Source organism: Tasmannia lanceolata, unplaced genomic scaffold (genome assembly GCF_043159265.1).
Source record: "Tasmannia lanceolata isolate RefF3 unplaced genomic scaffold, GAP_Taslan_0.1 ptg000003l, whole genome shotgun sequence".
Classification (NCBI taxonomy): Eukaryota; Viridiplantae; Streptophyta; class Magnoliopsida; order Canellales; family Winteraceae; genus Tasmannia; species Tasmannia lanceolata.
The window spans coordinates 5,081,560-5,093,030 of NW_027518680.1; the positions used below are offsets into that span (position 1 = coordinate 5,081,560).

General features: G+C 37.6%; 1 protein-coding gene across 4 annotated transcripts; it reads left to right on the forward strand.

Moving 5' to 3' along the window:
- The first annotated feature begins 394 nt into the window (after positions 1-394).
- LOC143848772 (protein FAR1-RELATED SEQUENCE 4-like) lies at positions 395-9,019 on the forward strand. 4 transcript variants are annotated; one of them, XM_077357841.1, is made up of 8 exons: positions 396-627; positions 5,179-7,463; positions 7,565-7,618; positions 7,708-7,773; positions 7,851-7,925; positions 8,051-8,111; positions 8,221-8,345; positions 8,479-9,019. In XM_077357841.1, exons 2-5 carry the CDS (start codon positions 5,202-5,204, stop codon positions 7,887-7,889), a joined length of 2,421 nt encoding a protein of 806 aa, XP_077213956.1. In that variant the 5' UTR covers positions 396-627; positions 5,179-5,201; the 3' UTR covers positions 7,890-7,925; positions 8,051-8,111; positions 8,221-8,345; positions 8,479-9,019. The 4 variants fall into 4 exon arrangements, with proteins under 4 accessions (XP_077213939.1, XP_077213963.1, XP_077213956.1 ...); XM_077357832.1 differs by having other exon boundaries at positions 397-627; positions 8,062-8,111; XM_077357824.1 differs by lacking the exon at positions 7,851-7,925 and having other exon boundaries at positions 395-627; positions 7,708-7,799.
- Positions 9,020-11,471: the final 2,452 nt, after the last annotated feature.

Sequence of the window (11,471 nt, forward strand, 5' to 3'; positions counted from 1 at the left end):
AAGGGATAGGATGATCGGTGCGGGGGTAGATCAGAAGGTAAGTGAGCATCAGTATGTCAGTAGGTACGTGCGATTGAAGGCCAAAAAGAAGTAACCAATGATTGCTACAAGGCTAAGTCTAGCAGTTTCGTAGTCACGTCAGGTATGGTCAGTGTGGCTTAGCTTGAGGGAGGGGGCGCCCTAATTAAAGGGAGGCGGGGAGACTGATATGCCTGGCTGAGTGACTGACTTGCTAAGCCTAGACTGATTCTACGGGGTCATACTCTGTCTATCTCCAATCAAATGCATCACTCAAACAACGTGGGTCCACTCTATCTTTGGCCAACGGACCATAAATACTTTTCCATTTATACATTAATCCCAGAATAATATTGCACCAAACAAAAGACAAAACTAGTTCCAGGATAAACGATAACATCAGCAAAAATTATCTATGATGGAAGCAATCCGGGATCAAGTCTCATATCCAATCCTGGATTCCAATGGGCTGGAGTAGAAGAGGTATACAGTTTCCATAGTCCTCGCGAACCATTGGATAATTATTTTCTCCTTTTCTTCTCGAACAAAGATTGTCTTTGTTTTGGCACTAGGGTTTCATACACACACACAGAGGTTCTCCCCTTTATGGTAAGTCTCAAAATTACGATCTCCTTGCTCAATTCTTATTTAATTCAGCTGCTGATTATCAAATAACATTCAATTGTTTAGAACTTTCATTTCCATTTCCGTGCCTATATGGATTCTGCTATGTTTTTAGGGTTTTTTTTCCTTATCTCTGAGTTGTGTTATGATTGAGTAGTATTCTTTTTACCGAACTAGATCTTTGTATGTGTTAGATTGCTGTTGTTCAGTGACTTTCATTTTCTTTCTAGATTTTGAAGCAAAGAAGCTAGTTGTTGGGAGGACTTGTTCTTTTTTTTCTTTTTCAAGCTGAGATCATCTCTATTCTTCTGTATTTATCATTTTAATTCCCAAGATTAGTTCTGAAATGCTACTTTTTGTGGTTTTCTATGATGATAATCTGGGTAATTTTACATCATTTGGGGGCTGCATGATGGATGAGATTAAGTCACTATGACAGGGTTTTAGATGAACCCATTAGGGTACAAGGCTAGTGCCTAGACTATTGATGGATTCTCCCTTGATTTATTCTGTTGTACATCAAAGGATTGGCATACTATGGGTTTCACTGATTTATCTGTAGAAAAACTTTACCTTTTATATGGATCAAATGAATTTTAGTCCATGCGCACTTTAAGAGAGGTGCCTGATTCAGCCTATGTGAAGAAGGGTTCTCTTGCACCATTTTTTAGGGTTCAAATCTTCAAATTGGGGAAGGTTATTATAGTTTTTTTTTTCCTTTTACCGTTTGCAACCTGAAAGTTTCAGTGATTGGGTCCAAACATTGATTGGGGAACTAAGCTGAGGGAAGGCCATTCTCTGAGAGCCACAAATGAAATCTTGATTCTTCTAGTGATGCTGAATAAGGTGTTCATTTACCCTTTAGGTTATAAAGACTAGATTGCCTAGAAGCTCGACCAAGCTGGCACGTTTTCAGTTAATCTTCGTACTCCAATTAGAGGGTTATATCTCCTCATTTTCCATAAATATGAGAATCTGCTCCCTCTGCTAGAGCAGTTGCATTTGTCCAGCTAGTTCTCCACTGCAAATATTGCGGTCTTTGATATTTGGTGGGATTGAAAAGACTATCTCAACAAAGGTATGTCTTGTAATTCCTGCGGGGTGACTGCCCCCCCATCTTCTTTGATTTATGGATAAAATAGTATTGCATTCCTCATCATATCTGGACTTCTAACTAAACTACAAGACATCATTTGAATAAAGATAAAATATTATTGTACTTCTTATCATATTTGAACTTCTAACTAAAGTACGAGACATCATTTGAATAAACTCTTCTAATACAACCCCAACATCTTCTAATTCAGCATAAAGATCCCATCTATACTGGAGATTTTCCAAACTTCTGGGGTGTGCAGGCGATATGGTGAGTGCAAATAAGTAATCTTTTAAACCTGTGTGGATGACTCTAGAGAATTCTGGAAAAGTCAAATTAATTGAGCATGACACAACAGTTGGGTACTGGAAGTTTGGTAGAATTCTGACCTGATGGCCCCACCCTTTGGTGTTAGTAGGTGCTAAATCAGCGATACATCTCCCCTTAGGCCCCCAATTCTCTTCTCCCCTTCTTTGCTTCCTTCTAAAGTGTGTTGATGACAATAATCTGGTTTCTTATATCACTGTTGGAGGCCTTCTTTTAAAGTCTATTAACCATATATTCTCAGCCATTTATGAGAAGGCATGCCATCATCTTGTTATTGATGTTATGAGACATGATGACCCAATTCATGCAAATAACTACTAGGAGACCAGAAAACTTTCCAGAGAAATAAAACATTGCACAAACACACCACTAGAATTGTGCATTGTAGAACTAGATAAAAATAAAATGACCATAAATTTGAGGTAAAACCCAAAATTCAATTGAAAAAATAAAACTCATAACTATACATTAACCTCCTTAACTATATATATATATATATATAGCAGGGATTCGCTAGGGACCATCGCAAAAGGCATTTCGTCGCCGGGCTGTTGCATGTGAGAGCAACCACACAGGCTCAGATTTTGTCTTATTCATTTAATTCATCTGAGGTGGCTGCTCTCACATGCAACGGCCCGGCCGCGAAATGCCTTCTGCGATGGTCCCTACCAAATCCCTAATAGCATCTAGGAAATTTGCAAATTATGTTTTGCGGACTCTCTTTTGCACAAGAGAGTAGCCACACAATTCATTTGCAATAGTGACCGACTAAGCTAGTTACTGATTAAAAGGATGTTTTAATAGGTATTGATTACAGATGCCTGTAAGTTACTATATTAATTCATTTAATATGAAACTAGCTTATAATAGGCAACTGTCTTATAATAAGCAACTAATGGGATTTGTTGGGACTTGCTACGTATGAGAATCTAGGAGAGCCTATAAGTAGAAGTTGAAAAAAAATCAGCTTGGATACCATGATATCAAGCCTCGATAGGTATGTTAGTATGTGCTGTTGTTGTAGATTCACTTTTACTTGATACTTGATATTACCATGACACACATTTTACGTTTTTTATTTTTTACAATAATTTCAAATTAAACATTAACAGAATGCATTTGGGTAGAGAAAGTAGTAGAAAAGGCAGATAGAAAAAAGCAGAAAACTACTTTGCAGGTAAAAAATCATGAATCTGGTGGAGATTTTTCCTCATCGGCAAGGATTTATTCCTGTTCTCAAAATGTAATGGCCATTCAGGCCCTAAATTGGTGGTACACAGTATATAATATAGACCAAGCATTCAACTGGAACATAGACTCAACTCGATGATGCTCTGCATCTGAGTCAACTAAAAACTCAGTGACTACTCAATCAAGCTTTTGTGCACACATTCGTAGTCTAATATTTTGGGTTTTCTGAGTATTCAATTTATATTTTTGATTTCTCAACTGATTTTTTCAAGATTTTTGAGTACTAGATCAGGATTTTAAGTACTAGATCAAGTTCTCTTGGGTTTTGAAACAAAACGAGTCATCTCTTAACTTGATCTGAATCTGGATTGAGTCAGGTTTATTTGGTGAGTTTTTTCAGTAAACTGAGCTTTATACACTGCTATGGATGAGAATGAAAGGCTACTAATTAAAAGCATATGACATTAGAGGTGCATTCAAGTATCATCTTGTATACCCAAGATAGCTCTCCTTATGTATTGGAAGGAGATGCTGGTTGAAATTCATGGTTCATAGCTTGCTTGTTTGCATGAGTCAAACCATCATCAATAGAAATTGACAAAGGAAGAGAATCAACCTCTTTTGCTTTGTTTGATTTCACAAAAGCTCGGCAGCCGTAGAATTTGGTTTGGATTTGGCATGTCATTCCACGTTTGGTTGCCAAAATAGCATTGGACTCCCTTTGATTCCCTTGGATGTCTCCCATGTAATAATTGCTTGTCTCTTTCTTGTCCCCTTCTTCCAAAAGCAAAGAATTATGGTTGAATTTTTTAGGGAATGATTCTTTCTCCCTTTCTCTCTCTTCCCTCTCTGTCCTCTCTCCCTATATTGGTAATGAAACCCCCTACTTTTTCTCCTACTCTCCGAGTATATTCCGCGCAACCAAACACTACTACACAATTTTCAATGGTAATTCTAGGCAAATCAAAATGCTTATCTCCTCCCTTTGACTTCCTATTCCACTACTCTCCGAGCCACCCCAAGCAACCAAACATAGCATTTGAGAAAGTTCTATGATTTTATATTTTCTATTCGCAGATTGATGATTCAACTCGAAGGAAAGTCCTATGATTTTTTAATGTGATTATTTTAAAAGTTATAGCTTAGTATTTAGTGTAATTTTTTTCTGTTTTAATTCACAAGATGCCCTTTTCTATTTTTTATTATGTGATTCTTTTGAAATGTACAACTTGCATATTGGTATTTATTTTGATTCATGAGATGTAAACATTTCACATATATCTAAGGGGATAGAGCAAGACCTAGTTGCTACGGTTATATAAGTAGTACATGTGATAGTGGGGATCGATAGGCGAAGCCACAAGCTAGAATCGAATGAGTAGTTAAAATGGCTTACCACGACCTTTGGGCCTAGAAATTTGAAAACCTTGAACTAGTTGACCCAATTCCGTAGCTTAAATTGGGTTGATGGGTTATTTACATCAATAACAAAGCTATTACAATGGCCGGGATCTCTCACAACTACAGGTCTGAAGCTCGTATTTGCCCTTGGTCAAAATCTCTCCATACCAATAGACTAGGAGAGAAGAATATCTCTTCAAAACCCATGTGATTTTTTTGTTGTAATTCACAGGATGTCTTCTTCTTTTTTTATTTTCTAATTTGATTCTTTTGAAATTTATATATTGTATTTCAGTATTTAGTGTGATTTCTTTGTGTGTTTTATGGGATGTTTTTTATTGTCTTTATCTTTTATATGATTCTTTTGAAATGTATATCTTGTGTATTTGTATTTACTTTTATTCATGAGATGTAAACATATCACATATATCTAGAGATGATTTCTAAGCTCAAATGAAAACCTATGGTTTTGAGGCATTTGTCTTTGAAATATTCCGTGATTTCTTTTATTTTGGCAACAGCTGGTCAGCACTTCATAATTAAAATGGAGTCAGTGGAATATTCATCCGGAATGAATCATTTTGAAGATGTTCCTGGCGAGACTTCAAGAACGATACCAAGTGAAGAAGTGCAACATTTTGTGGGTGGGTCGGAGGAGGAAATGGATTCTCCTATGAAGGATTCAACACCAAAAAGTAAAGGAAATGATGAGCCTAGAGTGGGTATGGAGTTTCAGTCAAGAGAAGATGCTTATGTATTCTACAATGACTATTCTAGGCGCATTGGCTTTGGAATTTCTATAGTTGCTTGTCGCCGTTCAAGAAGAAGCGCGGGATTTATTGCTACTACATATGCTTGTAGCAGATTTGGTTCTAAGAGAAAGGATGATGCAGTAAAAAATCCACGAGATGACATAAAGATAGGTTGCAAGGCCATGATGGAAGTGAAGAGAAATAAAAATGGTATATGGGTTGTAGAGGATACTTGTTTGGAGCATAACCATGATCTTTTACCAGGGTCAACACATTTATTTAAGTCACATAAGACCATGCCTACACCCCCAAAAAAAGCAAACTATATCATGCATGAAGCAGCGCCAAAGATCTTTTCGCATAAGCGCAATATAAGGAGGGGTCTGAAAAATGTTGTATCCACACAAAAAGATTGTCAAAATCAAATCGACAAGGAACATAAAAGGATACCTGAAATAGGTGATACGCAATTTATTTTAGATCATTTTATGCACATGCAAGAGATAGATGCTGCATTCTTTTATGCGATGGAAGTAGATGAGAAACAACAACTGAAAAGTGTTTTCTGGGCTGATTCCAAGTGTAGAGCCGATTATGCACATTTTGGTGATGTGGTGTCTTTTGATACTACATATGTGACGAATACATATAATATGCCTTTCGCTCCGTTTGTAGGAGTGAACCATCATGGGCAAATAATATTCTTTGGGTGTGCTCTTATTTCAGATGAATCAAAGGCGACATATGTTTGGTTATTTAAGATGTGGCTTAGAGCAATGTTTGGAAGGGCTCCACCGACTATACTTACTGATCATGACTTGACAATAAAAGAGGCAATCAAGGAGGTCTTTCCTGATACTAGTCATCATTTTTGTTTGTGGCATATTTCGCAGAAAATTTCTCAAAAGTTGAGTCCTTTATTGCAAGATGAGCATGGAGAATTTATGAAAAAATGGAAACTGTGCATCTATGATTCTGTAACAATTAAACAATTTGAGGAAAGATGGATATCATTGATGGAAAAATTTGACCTTACAGAGAACAAGTGGATTCAGTCTTTGTTTGAAGATCGTCAGCAATGGGTCCCAGTATTCCTAAAAAATACCTTCTTCGCCGGTATGAATACAACTCAACGGGGTGAAAGTATAAATGCTTTTTTTGATGCATATGTTAATAGCCATACAACCTTGAAGGAATTCATAAAGCAATATGCATTGGATTTGGAAAACAGATATGAGAAAGAAGGATATGAAGATTTCAAGACAATTAACGAGAAACCTGTATTAAAGACAAAATGTCCTTTTGAGTCACAGTTATGCGAAGTCTACACAAGATGTATGTTCTCAAAATTTCAAGAGGAAGTTGTTAGAATTAGTGGATGTCCTATAATCAGTAATAAAAAGGAAGGGACAGTCATATCTTTTGTTGTGAAGGATTTTGAAGCTAAAAAGGATTTTGAAGTCATATGGGATACTGCCGGGGACCAAATTTCTTGTATTTGCCGGTCTTTTGAATTCAAAGGCTTCCTTTGTGGCCATGCTATGTCAGTACTTCAATATGCTGGTATTTTTGAAATCCCATCGCAGTACATTTTGAAGCGTTGGTCAAAGGATATGAAGAGACGATATTCCAATAACAATAGTTCTACAGTTGGTGTGCAAGGAGGTCATCTTAATTCTAGAAGTGAACGCTTCAACGACCTTGTGTTTAGAACTATGAAGCTAGCAGGGGAAGGGTCAACTTCTATAACAAGGTACAATATTGTATTAAATGGTGTAGAAGAGCTATTGAAAAAAGTACTGGCTGAGAATGTTCTTATCGAGCCAATTGTACCGGTCCTACCTCAGAAAGTGACGGATACGGGTGATATGAGTAGAGGAAGTCAATCAAATAATGTGATGACTATATCAAGAGTGGGAGATCCGTTGATGGCGACAACAAAAGGAGCACCATCTAAGAGGTGCAAATCATCAACAGAGTTGAGCTTGGCCCAGAAGAAACGCAGGTGTAGCCATTGTAATGAAATTGGTCACTACAGCCGGACATGCAAAAAGGTAAGAATTGAGTGATGGTTCAACTTGCTTTCATTTCATGAATGCTAATTCAATAGTTTTCATAGCGTAAAGCCTTAAACACTCCAATTTTATTGTTTTAGGAAAGAAAAGCTCGAGCAAATTATCGTCACACACAAGAAAGCAGTGAACGAATGGTTTGACTTTACCTCATTATGATTGTGGTATAATTTCTAATAGTTGAGAATCAATATAATTTAAAGACTATCTTTCACATTTACTGCAGGGACAATCGGATCCCATAGTATATGACACACAACAGTATGGCACTCAAGAGAGCTATGATCCAATGGTTCGACATACTCAACTAACCATGTGGTATATTTTATGCTTAATGCAATTGTTCATAGTTTTTTATATTCATTATAGGAACAACCAGATGAAGATGTTATGTTTGCAAGCAATTAATTTAGCATTCAAGAGAGACATTTCCCATAGGCAATGGTAAATGATTTGTTATTTTGTAATATAGAGCTTCATTCGCTGTCTTTCCAAAACTTTGTTAGTTTTTTTTTTGTTCTCTTTTTTTGGTTTTTTATCCTTTTTGTTGGACTAAATTGGAGGCTTAGTCTGGTGACAGATTGATGAGAATGTGCGAAGTGCATGTCTGAACAGAGTTAGATTCAAGAGGTAATATTGTTATTATTATGTTTAGTACCAGCCCTTTTGTTGAATTGTTGCGTCATCTTTATATTTGCTCATGCACTGATGTATACCCATTTCAATGCCTTGCATGCAGATAAAAATGCCTTGGCCTGTCTTCAATGGTTCTCTTGTCATTCCTTCGTGAATATAAGAGTCATCTTTAGACTTGGAAAGGCTAGCTTCTCATGTTTGCAGGGAAGTCAAACTATTATCAAATAGGTAATTTTAAGTGTACCCATCTTTTCTGTTTTTTACATTTCAACCTCCTATATCTAGTTTTCACTTTTTCGAGTCCCATAGTCCAAGTTGTGTTCAATTTTGATGAACATTGACAAACTTCATTATAATGCAGCAATGTGGCAGAAACGGTTTACGTCTAGCGTCCAATGGGCATCAGCGATGTGTTTAATTGATTATCGATCCGGTAAAAGAGATCTCTGAGGCTGTTTTGGATTTTTCATCAAAACGAGTCGAAGAGGGAGAAGAGAGCTTCCATGTTTTGGAAGGAGGGATTGCGTGTAGAGGTTAGCCATATTATTGGGCATTGTTGTATAAAATTTATTTGCCCCCATAGTAGATTTTCATTACAATTTTCATCAAGAGTTAGGATTATAGCAAGCTCAAGAATTGATGAATTTTTAAGTCGTGTGCTTTGCTTGTGACATGCTAGAAATGTCCTTCCTGTGAAGAGGAATGTTATTTATGTATTAACTATACACCTAACTCTGATATGTTCTAGTATCCTGTCATGCTCGTGCTTTCCTCATCCTGGTTCCGGATGTTAAAAGTTTTTTTTTTTTGAGAACTCAATTAACTGGATGGTTAGGATCAATGCTCATGTATAAAGAAAGATTGCCAAAGGGACAATATATGTTTGCGAATTGATATATGCACTCTTTTGTTTTAGTAATAGCAATCTCTTAATTTTACACTTCTAATTTAATTAGCTGTTAAATGCCTATAAGAATCCCCCATAAAGTTATAAGAAGCCAATAAAAAATTGTTTAATGAAGGGGTTGTGAACCCATTGGGTGGCTATTATCTCATCAACGAAATCTGATCCATGCTCTCTTTCTCTTTCATTTGATAAATGATATTTCCACCCTATTTTAGCCATCCATTTTAGTTCATTTTGAGTTTGTCGAATGATATTTGAAAAGACCAAAATGCCTTGGTTTTTAAATGGCTAAGACCGAAGATAAATTAAAAAGAGAAGAGAGGTCCATAACCGAGATGGTCTAGGCTACAAGAAAAGAACAAATAGAAAATACTAAGAGTCAAATATCAAGGCGGAAGGAACTAAAAAATTCCAACTCAGCCCTTCTAACCTCATCACAAGCCAACCTATTAGACTCTCCATTAACTGATCTTTTTACATGTTGAAACCTTACTCCGAAACCTGCAATTCTGTCTTGAGTCTCATCATCTTCGACAAATCTCTAGGGGTGAGAGCTTTTGTTTCTCGGTTTGCTCGCACGAGAGCTTTTTCATTCGGAGAGAGTTTTTCTCATGACTTTTTCAGGCCCCGCGGGCACCTGTGACGCAAACGAGACAGAGGCAAGAGGATTATTATTTGGCCTCAAATGGTACGTAGATCACAACATCGGTCCACTGCTTGTACGTAGATCACAACATCGCCTGGGCATCTAACCGGGTGGGCGGACCTTGGAAATGAAATATCACATTTCCGATGAAATCCGGGATTTGGTTAATCTATTGCGCTCAAAGCTAACACATAGGTGTAGATCGGCTAATTCAATGGCAGACAGCCTCACTAAGGAAGGGGTGGATCGTCCACTACCTTGGTTACTTGTCTTTATTGTTTGGGGAACTTGTAAGTTGCATTTTTTTCTTTCATCCGACATGTAACTTGTGGGATTACCCCTTTGTTTGTACTTGGGACATCTTGTCCCTCTCTATGTACAACCTTTTTACCTGGAATAAATTTGTTACCTTTAAAAAAAAAAAAAAAGGCTACTGAAAAGACTTCATAAAGACGACTCTGGCACAACCAAATGGTCTTTCTCTCTGGCCCTATTAAAATCAAGGACTCAAAACGAGGGTGAAGTGAGGGTTGTTCTTCAGGGAATTAGATTGAAGGTCGGGCGAGATTTGACCAATACTATGTCGGAAGGCAACTCACTTAATGTAATTAGATGGTTTGACGAGAGGCTCCCTCGTCCTTAGAGATTTTCTGAGACGATAGATGAGATTTTGGATAGATAGGAGGGCCTTCGTGTTCGGTTTCAACATACCCAGAAGTCAGCTATCGGAGAGGTGGATCGTCTTGTTCGAGCCAGAGTAGATCTTCTATCACTAGAGATATTTGACATTTTACCTCTTTAATTGTGGTTGTTCAGTTTTCTACGTCATTCCTTTTATGTTCTTTTTGTTCTCATGACCTCCTCGGGCGTGGGTCCAATACACTTAGACTTAGACCCCCTGTGGTTTCTGACACATTCAACTTAACCCCTAATGTTTAAAAAGTTAAGTAGACCTCCTGTGGTTTCAATTTATGTGAGGTAGACCCCCTCAGTTGACCGTTCGTCCACAGATTTAAGGGTTAGGATGATCCTATGGAGCTGATTTTTTAGGCACATCCTACCTATGTCAGGGCCCATCAAATGAACGCTTTGGATCATCCAAACAATGTGGGCCCACTGTGTTTTTGGTAGAGTTTGGATTCAGGTATGGGCCCACATTGTTTGGATGATCCAAAGCATTCATTTGATGGACCTTGACATAGATAGGGTGTGCCCAAAAAATCAGCTCTATCGGATCAACCTAACCCTTCAATATGTGGACGAACTGTCAACTGAGGGGGTCTACCTTACACAAATTGAAATCACAGGGGGTCTACTTGTAACTTTTTAAACATTAGGGGTTAAGTTGAATGTGCCAGAAACCACAGGGGTCTAAGTGTATTTTTCCCTTATTAAAATTCCAACGTTCACAAACAAACCTATATAATATGCATGAATTTTAAAAGGGGAAAATACACTCAGACTCCCTGTGGTTTCTGACACATTCAACTACTCCCAGTGGTTTCAATTTGTGTAAGGTAGACCCCCTCAGTTGACGGTTCGTCCACAGATTGAAGCGTTAGGATGATCCTATGGAGCTGATTTTTTAGGCACACCCTATCTATGTCAGGGCCCATCAAATGAACGCTTTGGATCATCAAAACAATGTGGGCCCCATGTGTTTTTGGTAGTGTTTGGATTCGGGTATGGGGTTTGGAGGGGTGTATGGGTCTTCATTAGCATTGATAGTGTTTCAAAAGAGGGGGCCTACCTTATACAAATTGAAACCACATGGGGTCTACTTGTAACTTTTTAAACATTA

Coding starts and splice junctions, on each gene's coding strand:
- LOC143848772 (XM_077357824.1), top strand. CDS start 5,202: ATGGAGTCAGTGGAATATTCATCCGGAATGAATCATTTTGAAGATGTT. Junction 7,464..7,564: donor ACAGCCGGACATGCAAAAAG/GTAAGAATTGAG, acceptor TTATTGTTTTAG/GAAAGAAAAGCTCGAGCAAA. Junction 7,619..7,707: donor AAGAAAGCAGTGAACGAATG/GTTTGACTTTAC, acceptor CATTTACTGCAG/GGACAATCGGATCCCATAGT.